This window comes from Rana temporaria, chromosome 2, assembly GCF_905171775.1.
Source record: "Rana temporaria chromosome 2, aRanTem1.1, whole genome shotgun sequence".
Classification (NCBI taxonomy): domain Eukaryota; kingdom Metazoa; phylum Chordata; class Amphibia; order Anura; family Ranidae; genus Rana; species Rana temporaria.
Window position 1 is genome coordinate 431,934,410 of NC_053490.1, and position 16,516 is coordinate 431,950,925.

At 44.7% G+C, this 16,516-nt stretch overlaps 1 protein-coding gene across 1 annotated transcript in view; it reads right to left on the minus strand.

The window, feature by feature from the left end:
- VPS37D (VPS37D subunit of ESCRT-I) overlaps window positions 1-6,464 on the minus strand; it is a 57,557-nt gene extending 51,093 nt beyond the window's left edge. The window contains exon 1 of the mRNA XM_040338320.1: window positions 6,081-6,464. Coding sequence (XP_040194254.1) covers window positions 6,081-6,302 — 222 coding nt within the window. The 5' untranslated portion in view covers window positions 6,303-6,464. The remainder of the gene's footprint in view (window positions 1-6,080) is intronic.
- Window positions 6,465-16,516: the final 10,052 nt, after the last annotated feature.

Here is a 16,516-nt window from a genome sequence, read left to right on the forward strand (position 1 = left end):
GAAATACTAACCTCTGCATTCCAGCGATATTTGGAGGAACTCCAGTCATATTTGTGTTTATTAAAAGTCAGCAGTTACAAAAATTGTAGCTGCTCACTTCTAATAAACAGACAAACAGACACTCACCTGAACCAGGATCCTGCGATGTACTCACTAGAGCCATTCCGACATTCTGTTCCCGGCGCCGGCATCTCAACCGTGGGTACCTGGCTGTGCTCGAGCCACACTGCACATTGTGAATGGTCCCACAGTCTACTGGGACCTTTGACGGGGGGGGGGGGGGGGTGTGAGGAGAACTTTTGCTTGGATCACTGATGGCGACCCTTGGTACCCCAGATGTTTTGGAACTACATTTCCCATTATGCTCAACTACACGGCAGTGTGCATGAGCATCATGGGAAATGTAGTTCCAAAACATCTGGGGGGCCCAAGGTTTGCCATCACTGGCCTAGGTGATCCGAGTGGAAGTGGGTACCTATCAAAACCAGGTACCCGCCCCCCCCAAAAAAAGGCATTACTAAAAGAGGACGGGGAGGAGGCCTTAAAGTGTAACTTCCTCTTTTGGGCTGATAGCTGTCACCATCTCCCCAGCTACTTCCAGATACCAGGTTTTTGGCCTCTTAAATTACATCATTACATGCACAGGAGTCCATCATTCTGGCACAACAGGAGTTTGCCGTAAATGCAGGCAGGTCATTATTTGTTATTGCAGAAAAGGCATTGCATGTCCCTTCTGCAATAGGAACCCGCCTGCTCAGTTTTTTGTTAGTTCTATTTAGTTCCACTTTAACACATGACATACTGCTACTTTCAAAGTCCTACAAGTCACTAAACACTATTTCTCAAAAGAACGTAAAAATATAACCATAATAATAAACTTTATATAGTGCTTTTTTAATATACTGTTTTAAAGTGCTTTACAATAGAAACAAAGACTAATTATCCTGAAAAAAAAAGGAACACAACAGGAAAATTTAGCTGAAGGCTGTCTGAAAAAGAAAGTTTTATTTGAAAGAGTTTAAAATCAGAACTTACCCCAAAATAGGAAGTTATGCTTTAAGCCCTCTCTCTCCCCCTCCCCCCCCCCCATCCACTAATGCCACTTTTTTTGCTTTTTTGGGGGGTAGCGAGTACCTGGTTTCGACAAGTACCCACTCCCACTTCTAGTCAGATCAATGCGGCGATGAACCAGAAGTTCTCCTCCCCCCCACCTGCAATATTCTAGGACATGTAGGTCCCAGAAGGAGGCTCTGAGGAAGAAGGTATTCCTTCGAAAGGCGTCATCCAGCAGTAATTCTCGTGTCCTTTCCTTTATCACCTGGAGACTGTTAATACCAGACCAATTAAGGCTTTTACATTGCGGTTTTCCTTCACATGTTTGTGAGTAGTTTTTAATTCATTCTTTTATTGAACTTATCAAAGAATAATGCACAAGGCTGGAGCGCCCTCTCTTTCTTTTTTCTTGTTTCACAGGTCCCAGAAAGCTGTGGGACCATTCACATACAGCAACGCGAATCACGCATGCGCGGTCGGCTGTGAAGCTGTAATAAATCACAGCCGGCTGCCCACAGTCAACATGCTGGCGCTGGGGACCAGAAGATCGGTGAAAAAAAACGGTTTGGGTGAGTATGGTGCTGGACCCCTGGAAAAGCAAGTGGCCTTTTATTAAAAGTCAGCTCATTGGGGTTGAAGACCGTGCAGAACTGACTCAGTCAGTCACTGGTTGTGGGTGGGTGATGAAGTGGGCAAGGGAGAAGGTCTTGCTTTCAATGGTTTGTGCCCAACTTGAAAAAGATGGTGACGGTCAGTCCTTTTTTTAATGGGGCCTGGGCTGCTACCTCTGGGTACTGCCTTAAGGTAATTTCCCCATGAGAACTAGGAAGAGTAGGTTAAAAAAAAGGAGTGCCTGATGTCCAGTAAATACAAGTTGGAAGGTGAGTTTTAAAGTGATATAAAATCTGGTTTTACACAAAGCAGCCCAAATCCATCTCTCCTTGGGTTCCTCCCTTCTGCCGAATGCCACCAAAGCAAGTAGCTTGCAATGGGGGCACCCAAGCCGAGCCGCTGCTCTGTGAGTCCTGTGTGACACAGTGCCGCGACTTGAAACCTCCCCCCCGCTAATTGGCTCACTGACTTGAATTGACAGTAGCGGGAGCCAATGGCGCCCCACTGCGTTCTCAGCCAATGAGAAGACATAGAGAGACAGACAGAGACCTGGCCAGCCAAGACTTTTCTGCAACATCGCTGGATCGAGACAGGGCTTACGCAAGTATTAGAGGGGGCTGCTGCACACGGGTGTGTTTTATCTTAATGCATAGACTTTAGAACCACTTTAAGGCGTCTATTGGAGATTTTAACAGCATTGCCTCAGCGAGCACAGTCGACACTCGGACAAACATCCATCTGTCCTAAAGAAGGTGGAGTCTTTGTCCCCCCGAAACGCGTAGGCTTGTCATACGTATTACAATCTCCAATAAGCGCCTTTAAACTCACCTTCCAGTTTACTTGACACAGGGTGCTCCTTTCTATCTACTCTTCCTTTTATTTAAAGTCAGCAGGTACCGTATTGGTAAATTATTATTTTTCCAGCAGGTCAAAGAACTGCCTCATATATATATATATATATATATATATATATATATAAAACTCTATGGACTTGTGTTTTATATACAGTAACTCACAAAAGCGAGTACTCCCCTCACATTTTTGTAAATATTTTATTATATCTTTTCATGTGACAACACTGAAGAAATGACACTTTGCTACAATGTAAAGTAGTGAGTGTACAGCTTGATTAACATTGTGTATTTTTGCTGTCCCCTCAAAATAACTCAACACAGCCATTAATGTCTAAACCGCTGGCAACAAAAGTGAGTACACCCCTAAGTGAAAATGTCCAAATTGGCCCAAAGTTCACCAGAGCTTTATAGGTTGCCACTCCTCCATGAAGACATCACAAAGCTGGTGGATGTTAGAGACCTTGCGCTCCTCGACTTTCCATTTGAGGATGCCCCACAGATGCTTAATAGGGTTTAGGTCTAAAGGCATGCTAGGCCAGTCAATCCCCTTTAACCTCAGTTTTTTTTAGCAAGGCAGTGGTCGTCTTGGAGGTGTGTTTGGGGTCGTTATGTTGGAATACTGCCCTGCAGCCTAGTCTCTGAAGAGAGGGGATCATAATGTGCTTCAGTATGTCACAGTACATGTTGGCATTCATGGTTCCCTCAATGAACTGTAGCTCCCCAGTGTCGGCAGCACTCATGCAGCCCCAGACCATGACACTCCCACCACCATGCTTGACTGTAGGCAAGATACACTTGTCTTTGTACTCCTCACCTGGTTGCCGCCACACACACTTGACACCATCTAAATCAAATAAGTTTATCTTGGTCTCATAAGAACACAGGACATGGTTCCAGTAATCCATGTCCTTAGTCTGCTTGTCTTCAGCAAACCGTTTGCAGGCTTTATTGTGCATCATCTTTAGAAGAGGCATCCTTCTGGGACGACAGCCATGCAGACCAATTTGATGCAGTGTGTTGCGTATGGTCTGAGCACTGACAGTCTGAGCCCCCACCCCTTCAACCTCTGCAGCAATGCTGGCAGCACTCATACGTCTATTTCCAAAAGACAACCTCTGGATATGACCCCAAGCACGTGCACGCAACTTCTTTGGTCGACCATGGCGAAGCCTGTTCTGAGTGGAACCTGTCCTGTTAAACCGCTATATGGTCTTGGCCACCATGCTGTAGCTCAGTTTCAGGATCTTGGCAATCTTCTTATATCCTAGGCCATGTTTATGTAGAGCAACAATTATTTTTTCAGATCCTCAGAGAGTTCTTTGCCATGAGGTGTCATGTTGAACTTCCAGTACTTATTATGAGAGAGTGAGAGCAATTACACCAAATCTAACACACCTACTCCCCATTCACACCTGAGACCTTGTAACACTAACAAGTCACATGACACCAGAGGGGGAAAATGGCTAATTGGGCCCAATTTGGACATTTTCACTGTACTCACTTTTGTTGCCAGCAGTTTAGACATTAATGGCTGTGTGTTGAGTTGTTTTGAGGGGACAGCAAATTTACACTGTTATATAAGCTGTACACTTTACATTGTAGCAACGTGTAATTTCTTCAGTGTTGTCACATGAAAAGATATAATAAAATATTTACAAAAATGTGAGGGGGTCTACTTACTTTTGTGAGATACAGTAAAACCTTGGTTTGAGAGTGACTTGGTTTGAGAGCGTTTTGCAAGAAAAGCAAAATGTTTTAATACAATTTTGCCTTGATATACAAGTAATGTCTTGATATAAGAGTAGCGTCATGTCACAACCAAGTATAAAAAAAGAAGAGAGGAGCCTCTAAGTGTAGCAATATGGTTACGTTTAATGAAGGTACAACATTTAGCAACTTATTGCTACACTGAAGCCTCGTACACACGACCAAGGAACTCGACCGGCGAAACACATCGTTTTCCTCGTCGAGTTCCTTGTTAGGCTGTCGAGGAACTCGACAAGGCAAGTTTCTCCATTCCGTTGAGGAAATAGAGAACTTGCTCTCTTTTTGGCTTGTCGAGTTTCTCGACAGTTTCCTCAACGAAAATGTACACATGACCGGTTTCCTCGGCAAAAAAATATCTCCCAGCAAGTTTCTTGCTGGTTTTTGCTGAGAAACTCGGTCGTGTGTACGAGGCCTTAGAGGTGCCTCTCTTCTCTTTTATACCCTGTAAAAAAAAGTGCTTTGGATTACATGCATGTTTCTGGAACGAATTATGCTTCTAAACCAAGGTTTTACTTGTACTTTACATATAATAATATATTTATTTTTTATTTTATAATATTACATTTCTTTAACCAAAAAAAAGGTCATTATCAGCCAGCACCACATAAATCGGCACAGACTTGCAGACATCCAACACAGAATGACATCGGTGTACACAAACACAGCTAACGACTAAAGCCTTACGAGGGAGACCATCATGCAAGTAAACAAACATATAAAACACACATAGACCTGACGGGAGAAAGAGAGAGAAAAAAAAAACCCTGAATGACAATAATGAGGAGGAGAGAAAAGGGAACAAAGGAAAGATGTAAGGGGAGGGAGACGTAAAGAATAGACAAAAAAAAAAAAAAAGACAGACTGAGGGATCAGCTCACCAATACCAAAGCATGTCACCACCAGCAGGCCTGTAACACAATAACAAAACACTGGTGTAGGGTATGAGAGCTGAGTAAAGCGATCGGTGGGCTATAGGTAAACGGATGTGGCAGGTGTGATCGGCCAATAAAGCGTAGCAGACCTGGCACACATCTGCACACCCAGAGAGAGGAGGCCTGTACAGAGGCATGACAAAGAACGCTACAGGTTCTGTGTACACCACCATCCTAGAGCTACAGGCTGGCTGGAAACAGGAGATGTGGGTGGTACAGGCCCCAGTCTCTGCCCATACACAGCCGGAATGGTGTGTTTGTTGTAAGCCTCTCGGAAGATGGATGGAGGAATGATGCTGCAAGGACCTGTGCCTTGGTGTGGAGGCTTCCCTGGTTGGAAGCAATGGAAGGGAGGCCAGGCCTTTGATTGAACCTTCATCCATAGCACAGGTTTCTCCAACACAACTCCATCCATGGAGACGGCAGCCTCTGTTTATTGACAAACAAGTGCAGATGATGATGATGTCTATGGAATGGAAGAAGGAGGAGAGGCACAATGAAATGTGTGACAATGGCAGGAGAAATAAGACACACAGGGGCCTAGGGGGGGAGATGATGGCCACCAAGGCCCATGTATAGGTCTATATAGGTGACAGCTGATGGCCATAGGATGGAGAAGGTAGGCAGGCAACATGGATGGATGGGGATCTATGGTACAGGTGATGGGGGCTCCATGTATAGAGATGTGTAGGGTGTTATGGTGGTCCTGAGGATGGTTGGTGGGGTGGGTGATGGTCTCCAGGCTCAACAGGCACAGTCTGCATCCTGTCCATGTCTCCTCAGGTGATGTATGAACCCCCATCCATCCATCCAGACACCTCTACACCCAGCGGCTCCCTCCCCGGCCGTCCTGCCGGCTCACCTGCTCGCTCAGGCGGACAATACGTTGCAGCTTCCCCTCGTCCTGCAGCAGCTGCCGGAGCTGTTCGGTGCTGAGCACCCCGAATCGGTCGGCCTCCGGGGAAGGCTCAGTGCGGGCGGCGGGCTTCGAGCTGCCGGCTTCCGTGGACGGGTGGGGGCGGGCGGCCCCGGGCTTGGCGCTTTCGTGCTCCGGGGACGGATGGGAGCGGCTCCCCGGGTTCATGCTTGCCGGGCTCCGGGTCCACTCTCAATCCCGCGGTCCCCGCAGTCTGCAGCGGGGGGGTGCACTACCCGGAGCGGCCAGCAGAGGGCGCCCGGAGCCTTCTCTTCTGTGTCCGGCTCGCAGTGTATAGAGCTGCCGCCTGGAGCCGTGTCTGCCTATACACAGAGCTAAATATATACACCATCCGGGCACAGCCAGACATACCGGCCTACACCGGGCTCTACAACCGGCATTGGACGGACACTCACCCGCCAGGGGGAGGGGGCGGGGGAGCGCCTGACAGCAACGCTGGACCGCCCAGCAACCGGCTGCCTTAGGAACTTTGAGGAGGAACTTTATGTGAGGAGATTCCAGAAACAAAGAAGTCAGCTACCTCTAAAGATGGAGAGGGAAAAGTCTGAGGAAAATTCTCACAACATTCCTATGTCCTTCCACACACTTGGTTTTGTTTGCTATTAACATTTCATTTTGGAGTGAATAGACTTTACCGAACAAAAACAACAACACTGGTAGAAGATTTGTTCATTGGAGAAAAAATTTCCATCCTGCTCAGTCGAATTTTCTCATCACTGCGGTCAAAAAACGAACCGAGATTTGACCTACTAATGATTCGAAAAAAGGCCAAACTTTTTTAGAACATTTTTTTCCCAAAGAATTTTCATTCAAAATTCTACCCATGGTGGTTCGGGGGATTCCCATCCTCCTAGGAGGAACGAGCCTCACTTTATGCGGACCATATGTTCATATATCTTAGGGACCCGTGAACGACCTTGCCTCAGGTTCTGCAAGTAATACAGAGCTTTGGCCAGTTCTCTGGATTTCGGGTTAATTGGAGAAAATCAAATCTTTTTTTGATAGATGAGACTGATTTTGTGTTGTCTCTGAATTGTTCTCTGCCGATCACCCTTAAATTTAGGTATCTAGGTGTGAAAATTCAACTTCCTTTAGCCAGGTTTTACGAAAATAATTTGGCCCCCTGTATTTCCTCCTTCCGTTCTAGAACGACTCAATGGGTTAATCTGCCTCTTTCTTTGATGGGTCCCGTTAACCTATTCAAGATAGTCTTTCTTTCCAAATATTTTCCGGCGTATAAGATGACTTTTTATACTTAAAGTGGTTGTATACCCCATTATCACATTTTTACCTACAGGTAAGCCTATAATAAGCCTTACCTGTAACTAAAATGAATGGGCCAGATTCACGTAGGAGATACGACGGCGTATCTCCAGATACGCCGTCGTATCTCTGAGTCTGAGGCGTCGTATCTTGGCGCCTGATTCAAAGAATTTGCTAAGATACGACCAGCGTAAGTCGCCTACGCTGTCGTATCTTAACTGCATATTTACGCTGGCCACTAGGGGCGTGTACGCTGATTTACGCCTAGAATATGTAAATCAGCTAGATACGCCAATTCACGAACGTACGCCCGGCTGTCGCAGTACAGATACGCCGTTTACGTTAGGCTTTTTCCGGCGTAACGTTACCCCTGCTATATGAGGCGCAGCCAATGTTAAGTATGGACGTCAGGCCAGCGTCAAATTTTCCGCCGATTACGTCGTTTGCGTAAGTTGTTCGCAAATAGGGCTGTGCGTCATTTACGTTCACGTTGAAAGCATTGGATTTTTGCGGGTTAATTTGGAGCATGCGCACTGGGATACTTTCACGGACGGCGTATGCGACGTTCGTAAAAAGCGTCATTTACGTGGGGTCACAATACATTAACATAAAACACGCCCACATGTTCCATATTTGAATTAGGCGGGCTTACGCCGGCCTATTTACGCTACGCCGCCGCAACTTTGCTTTGAGAATACTGCACTTGCCTGTCAAAGTAGCAGCGGCGTAGTGTAACTACGATACGCTACGCCTGCTTAAAATTACGGCGTTCCAAGTGGATCTGGCCCAATATCTCTTAAACCTGTACAGTGTTAGGAGATATTCACCTTGCATGCAGCCGCTGAAGTCAGGGGCGCATGCGTTCTGATGGTCCGGTGGATGCTGCCGGAAAAAATCAGAGCTCCTTGCTGGAACTTCGCGGCTCCGGCCACTCACGGTGCCGGAGCCGCAAACCCGGAAGAAACGCCAAAGGGAAAATGTAATCTCCCTTGGCGGTGACCAGGATGCGATGCCGACGCTTAATTTTAAGGTAAGTATTTCGTAATGAGCTAGTATGCATTGCATACTTGCTCATTATGCCTTTGCCTTACAGTTTTTTTTATTGCGTGTATACAACCGCTTTTAAAACATCCCCCAAAAATCAGGGGTCGTCTTAAACGCTGTTATAAAATGTGCACTTTTAGTTCGTTTGGGCCAAGCTGGCCCAAAGCGAAGGTCCCTAATCTGTCAGCCCACTGAATGTGCTGTAATACTGTATGTAGCCTAAGCTACATACAATATACCGCGTTGAGCCAATCACGGCGAGCAATGTATTCTATTAATGAATACAAAGCCTGCTCGGATTGGCTTTGAGAGTCAGAGGCGCGGGCTGATGATGTTAAAACCTCTGGCAATCCGAGAAGGCTTTGCATTTATTAATAGACTACATCGCTTGCCGTGATTGGCAGAGGTTGGAGCATCATCAGCCCGTGTCTCTCTGACTCTCAAAGCTAATCCCAGCAGGCTTTGTATTCATTAAAACGGAGGTTCACCCTAAAAAACAAGTTTCTACCATGCCATTCAGCATACTAGCGTCAGCTAAAGTATGCCTTTATCTTATTTTTTTGCGCCGTACTAACAGTTTAATCCCTTAGTTAAATTTCAGACTCCCCGCGGGGAATGGGCGTTCCTATGCAGAGGGGAACATGATTGACGGCCGGCTATGGCGCGTCACGCTTCCCGAAAATAGCCGGAGTAGGACTCGGCTCTTCATGGCGCTATACGGCTTTTTTTAGGGTGAACCCCCGCTTTAATATAATAATTGCGCCGTCATTGATGCAGTGCGGTATACTGTATGTATACTGTATGTATACCGATGCTACTGTACATACGGTATTACACACATCCAGCGGGCTGACAGACTAGTCAGAAGGGGGTCGTTTTATACGGCGAGTATAGCCCAAAACCAAAGTTTTAACTGGAGAATTAGGGGCTCGTCTTATACACCGGTCACCTTATTCTCAGACAAAAACTGTATTTTACCAAATTGCCCAGTCTATATACCGAAAAGTGTATTTGCTGAAATTGACTCAATACTTACTACTTTTTTATGGCACCCCAAGCCCCTAGAATGTCGCAAGCCACCCTACAATTACCAAGTAATAGGGGAGGTCTGGCACTTCCTAATCTCTGTATGTACTATCTTGCAGTACAACTCATTTATGTACATTGGTGGATGCTTCCACAGCTCAATAATGCCGCTACCGCTAGTGAGGCTACCATAGTATCATCGTTTAAAACTATCCATTTCTTTGTATAGACACTCTTTACCAATAAAAGAAGGCACTACCATTCTTAAAATGTCCCTCAGAATCTATGTCTAATGCTCTAATATACACTGCTCAAAAATTTAAAGGAACACTTTTGAATCAGAACTCCTGGGATATTGATCTGGTCAGTTAAGTAGCAGAGGGGGAGGGGTGTATACAGAGGGGGTTGTTAATTTAAATTAACAGCAAAGCAGCTGAAACTGATTAACGACAGGTGCACTAGATGGGCAACAATAAGACAACCTCCAAAACAGGAATGTTTTTTCAGGTGGAGGTGTCTGACATTTTCTTTCCCTATTCATTCTTTTCTGACTGTTTTTCACTAGTTTTGCATTTGGCTAGGGTCAGTGTCACTACTGGTAGCACAAGGCGATACTTGGACCCTATAAAGGTTGCACAGGCAGTCCAACTCCTCCAGGATGGCACATCAATACGTGTCATTGCCAGGAGGTTTGCCGTGTCTCCCAGCACAGTCTCAAGAGCATGGAGGAGATTCCAGGAGACAGGCAGTTACTCTAGGAGAGCTGGACAGAGCTGTAGAAGGTTCTTAACCCATCAGCAGGGCCAGTATCTACTCCTTTGTGCAAGGAGGAACAGGATGAGCACTGCCAGAGCCCTACAAAATGACCTCCAGCAAACCACTGATGTAAATGTCTCTGAGCAAACAATCAGAAACAGACTTCATGGGGATGGCCTGAGGGCCTGACGTCCTCTACTGTGCTCTATGCTCACTGCCGGATATTGTGGAGCTCGATTGGCAGTTTCCATTAAACACCAGAATTGGCAGGTCCGCCATTGGTGCCCCATGCTTTTCACAGATGAGAGCAGGTTCACCCTGAGCATATGTGACAGACGTAAAAGGGTCTGGTGAAGCTGCAGAGAACTTTATGCTGCCTGTAACATCGTTCAGCATGACCAGTTTGGTGGTGGGTCAGTGATGATCTGGGGAGGCATATCCATGGAGGGACTCACAGACCTCTACATGCTACACAATGGCACCCTGGCTACCATTAGTTATTGGGATGAAATCCTTGGACCCATTGTCAGCCACATACGCTACATGCTCACCTGACCTAAATCCAAAAGAACACCTCTGGGACATTATGTTTCGGTCTATCCAATGCCGCCAGGTTGCACCTTAGTCTGTTCAGGAGCTCAGTGATGCTCTGGTCCAGACCTGGGTGGAAATACCCCAGGACACCATCCATAGTCTCATTAGGAGCATGCCCTGATGTTGTCAGGCATGCATACAAGCACTTGGGGGCCATACAAAATACTGGGGACCATTTTGAGTTGTTGCAATGAAATTTCAGCAAAATGGACTAGCTTGCTGCATAATTTTTTCACTTTGATTTTCGGGGTGTCTTTGAATTCAGCCCTCTGTAGCTGGATAATTTGCATTTCCATCAAATAATGTGCCATCCTTTCATTCCTATCCTTTTCACAGATGAGAGCAGGTTCACCCTGAGCATACTGTATGTGACAGACGTAAAAGGGTCTGGTGAAGCTGCAGAGAACTTTATGCTGCCTGTAACATCGTTCAGCATGACCAGTTTGGTGGTGGGTCAATGATGATCTGGGGAGGCATATCCATGGAGGGACTTACAGACCTCTACAGGCTACACAATGTCACCCTGGCTACCATTAGTTATCGGGATGAAATCCTTGGACCCATTGTCAGCCACATACGCTGGTGCAGTGGGTCCTGGGTTCCTCCTGGTGCACGATAATGCCTGGCCTCATGTGGCGAGAGCATGCAGCCAGTTCCTGGAGGATGAAGAAATTGATACCATTGAATGGCCCCCATGCTCACCTGACCTAAATCCAAAAGAACACCTCTGGGACATTATGTTTCGGTCCATCCAATGCCGCCAGGTTGCACCTTAGTCTGTTCAGGAGCTCAGTGATGCTCTGGTCCAGACCTGGGTGGAAATACCCCAGGACACCATCCATAGTCTCATTAGGAGCATGCCCTGATGTTGTCAGGCATGCATACAAGCACTTGGGGGCCATACAAAATACTGGGGACCATTTTGAGTTGTTGCAATGAAATTTCAGCAAAATGGACTAGCTTGCTGCATAATTTTTTCACTTTGATTTTCGGGGTGTCTTTGAATTCAGCCCTCTGTAGCTGGATAATTTGCATTTCCATCAAATAATGTGCCATCTAGGGTTGTCCAGATACCGATACCAGTATCGGTATCGGGACCGATACCGAGTATTTGCGCTAGTACTCGTACTCGCGCAAATACTCCCGATACCAAAATAGAATACTTTTTTTTTTTTTGTGACATCGAACACAAATTGGATGGCACCATTGGATGGCACTGATAGGTGGCACTGGCATTGATTGAATGGCACTCATAAATGGATGGCACTGATAGGTGGCACTGGCATTGATTGGGTGGCACTGATGAGATGCACTAATAAGCTGCCTCCCTGCACTGATAGGTGGCACTGGCTAGCTGCACTTTTGGGCACTGGCACCGATGAGCTGCACTGACAGTGATCACTCCTTCAATGATATGTAGTTTTCCAGTACCGTATGCTAAAAAACAGCCCCACACCATGATGTACCAGTTCTTCATAATTCTAAAGAAAATATCTTTGGTCTGTATTGTGGTTTGAAAACGGTCACATGACATTAAAAAAAAGTATCGGTATTCGGTATCGGCGACTACTTGAAAAAAAGTATCGGTACTTGTACTCGGTCCTAAAAAAGTGGTATCGGGACAACCCTAGTGCCATCCTTTCATTCCTATCCTTTTCACAGATGAGAGCAGGTTCACCCTGAGCATACTGTATGTGACAGACGTAAAAGGGTCTGGTGAAGCTGCAGAGAACTTTATGCTGCCTGTAACATCGTTCAGCATGACCAGTTTGGTGGTGGGTCAATGATGATCTGGGGAGGCATATCCATGGAGGGACTTACAGACCTCTACAGGCTACACAATGGCACCCTGGCTACCATTAGTTATCGGGATGAAATCCTTGGACCCATTGTCAGCCACATACGCTGGTGCAGTGGGTCCTGGGTTCCTCCTGGTGCACGATAATGCCTGGCCTCATGTGGCGAGAGCATGCAGCCAGTTCCTGGAGGATGAAGAAATTGATACCATTGAATGGCCCCCATGCTCACCTGACCTAAATCCAAAAGAACACCTCTGGGACATTATGTTTCGGTCCATCCAATGCCGCCAGGTTGCACCTTAGTCTGTTCAGGAGCTCAGTGATGCTCTGGTCCAGACCTGGGTGGAAATACCCCAGGACACCATCCATAGTCTCATTAGGAGCATGCCCTGATGTTGTCAGGCATGCATACAAGCACTTGGGGGCCATACAAACTACTGGGGACCATTTTGAGTTGTTGCAATGAAATTTCAGCAAAATGGACTAGCTTGCTGCATAATTTTTTCACTTTGATTTTCGGGGTGTCTTTGAATTCAGCCCTCTGTAGCTGGATAATTTGAATTTCCATCAAATAATGTGCCATCCTTTCATTCCTAACACATTATAACAGTGAAAATTTGGCGCCTATATAAACAATACTAGAAATTTTAAACAATAAGCTGCTCCTCTGCAAATCAAGTGATACTTGTTGTGATTGGTGATGTATATATGAGGGCGCTTATAATATTACCGTGCTAAATTATAATCTAAAGTGCACAATATAATGTATAATTATATAAAATTACACAATAACTCTAAACATATAGAAAATATAAATGAAAAAAAAATGAACGTATAAATATTTAGTCCACTTTCCAGTACAAAAGTAATGAAAGTAATGTCCCAATATTAGTTTGATGCTCCAACAGACTCCAGTAATCAAACTCCTGAAAAACTGTGATATATCTTGTTTGTAGTGATAATTAATCCTTCACCAAAAACGATACTCTGTAATTCACCCAAAGTGCTCAGAATATTGAAGCGCTTACCAGATTTATCTGACTTCTTTGATGAGAAAGAAAGTCAGATAAGACATATGTGGGATAGTGCCCACATGCACATAAATCAGATAGGAGAACTTGTACACCTCTTTCTCAGGAGTCTCAGATGCGATATGTTAAAAAAGAAATATAGAATTCCATTGCGTAATACTGTTTTTTTTTTCTAAATATATAGATAAAAAACGGCCGATTAGCCTCTTACATTAAAATGTGCCTGACCCGGCACCAGGGCTACTTGCTCGTCTGATTTGGACTCAGCTTCCACCTCCATGGTAGGCGTGTGTTCCACCCAACAACACCAACAGCCGGATGTCCGGAACGTGCGTAAGAAACACGTGACCAGGTCTGGCGGTGGACCTGGTCACGTGTTTCTTACACAAGTTCCGGGCATCCAGAGTTATTGTGTAATTGTATATAATTATACATTATATTGTGCACTTTAGATTATAATTTAGCACGGTAATATTATAAGCGCCCTCATATATACATCACCATTCCTAACACATTACCCAGTCCATATCAGTATAGATATCCATCATGAGATTTTTGCCCGTTGAGATCTGATATGTTTTTAAAGTGTTCCTTTAATTTTTTTGAGCAGTTTATTAGGGGATGATAGCCATACAAACTCCCCTAACCAAACTTTTTGGCATAACCCTAGATTACCTCGCTTTCTTTTCACTTTCCTGTGGTCTGCAGTGGGCAAGCCGAAATCTGCTGTATTTACATCAATTATATGAGGTCGATACATTTAGTAAAAATTCTACCCATCTATAACCACCATAAGCTGGTTATACATCAGTAGAATTTTAAACCTAAATTTGTACAGAAATTCTCAGAACATTTCTACGTCCTTCCAAAGACTTTGCTTTTATCATTTGATTCTGGAATGAATGTTCTTTACGCAATGGCTACCACATATACTGTTAAAAGTTCATTCCTTTCAGATTTTTTTTTACATCCTGCACCATCATTGTTTCTTGTCACTGCAGTCAAAAAACGAACATCCATTTAACCTACTAATGATTAGAAAAACAAACAAACTTTCTTAGAATTTTTTAGAATTTCCAACAACAATTTGTACAAAAAAAATTCAGAACATTCCAATGTGAATAGTGTTGAGCAGAATATGCCATATTCGATTTCGCGATATATCTCGAATATATATTCGAATATTCGAGATATATTCGCTAAATTCGAATATTCGTGATATTTTATCGAAATTAAATGATTGCGATTTTTCGCTATTGCGAATGCGAAAATAATTGCGATTTTTTGATAACTGCGGTAGGAGCACGCTGATTGGCTCAGAATATTTGTGATATTTTATCGAAATATCGCAACATGCGAATGCGATATTTATTGCGCAATTTCGAGATATGCTGGAGGAGCGCTCTGATTGGCTCAGAATATTCGTGATATTTTATCGAAATATCGCAACATGCGAATGCGATATTTATTGCGCAATTTCGAGAAATGCTGTAGGAGCACTCTGATTGGCTCAGAATATTCGTTATATTTTATCGAAATATCGCAACATGCGAATGCGATATTTATTGCGCAATTTCGAGAAATGCTGTAGGAGCGCTCTGATTGGCTCACTCTGAAATCGAATATTCGAGATATTTTAACGCAATTTCACAAAATGCGAATGCGAAATTGATTGCAGATATTTCGAAAACTGCTGTAGCAGCACTCTGAAATCGAATATTTATGATATTTTAGCCAAAAAAACATATTGCAATTGCGATTTTTCGATCGCGCATGCGCAATCGCGCGAACAACACGCGACCATTTTCTGGAGCCTTGCCAGTTTCCAACTTATGATCGCAACGCAATCGCAGAGCAAGATGGTTGGAAGCAATTTCACTGCATCTGAGGAAAAGATGCTGATTTGTGTAAGTATTTTGACCACTGTTATTTCATTATCTTCAACTGCATTTTAGTCTAGTTTAAAAGTTAGTATATATGATCAGATATTAGTATTTCACAAAAAATGTGTCTCCTGCTTTTACAAAACTACAAGTCCCAGCATGCCTGGACAGCTGCAGACACCCTGGTTGGCAAATGTGTATTTAGGCACTTTTCCTTGTTATTTAGCATAATGAATTTAACATTTTTTTGGACATAGGACGTATGCGAACGTCCTGACTTCAGTGTCCTCAAGGCCCAAGGACGTTCGAATACATATTGCCCTTTAGATGTTGCAGAACTACAACTTCCAGCATACCTGGGAATGCTGGCACTTCTAGTATTGTAAGTTCTGCAGGCCCACATTTTTCAGGCCTTTATGCACGGGTCTCTAAACTGTGGCACCCTAGATGCAGCAAAAGTAAAATTCTTAGCATGCACTGACAGACCGTGGCTGATGGGAGTAGTAGTTTTGCAACAGCTGGAGGTGGACTGGTCTTGAAACCCTGAGTTAGGTAACAAACCCGTAGTGTTTTGCAACCATTCTGCCTCCAGCTGTTTTTTTTCTGTTGAAAAGCCTGTGGCGTGCAAAACACAACCCAAAAACTCCACCCGGTGCAAGGAAAAATTTGCACACACCTAAAGAGTGACATCACAAAAAACTGCGACGGTTGCATACGTCAGTGGTCCTCCGAAAAGGTCCCGTCTCTGACCCCCCGGGGCGTTAGGCTCCTGACAGGGAAAAGAGTTACTGTGGTCCATACAGCCGAAGCCATATGGACCCATCTCGGTCCAAGCAGCGCAATCGCGCGAACAACACGCGACCATTTCCTGGACCCTTGCCAGTTTCCAACTTTATGATCGCAACGCAATCGCAGAGCAAGATGGTTGGAAGTAATTTCACTGTATCTGAGGAAAAGATGCTGAT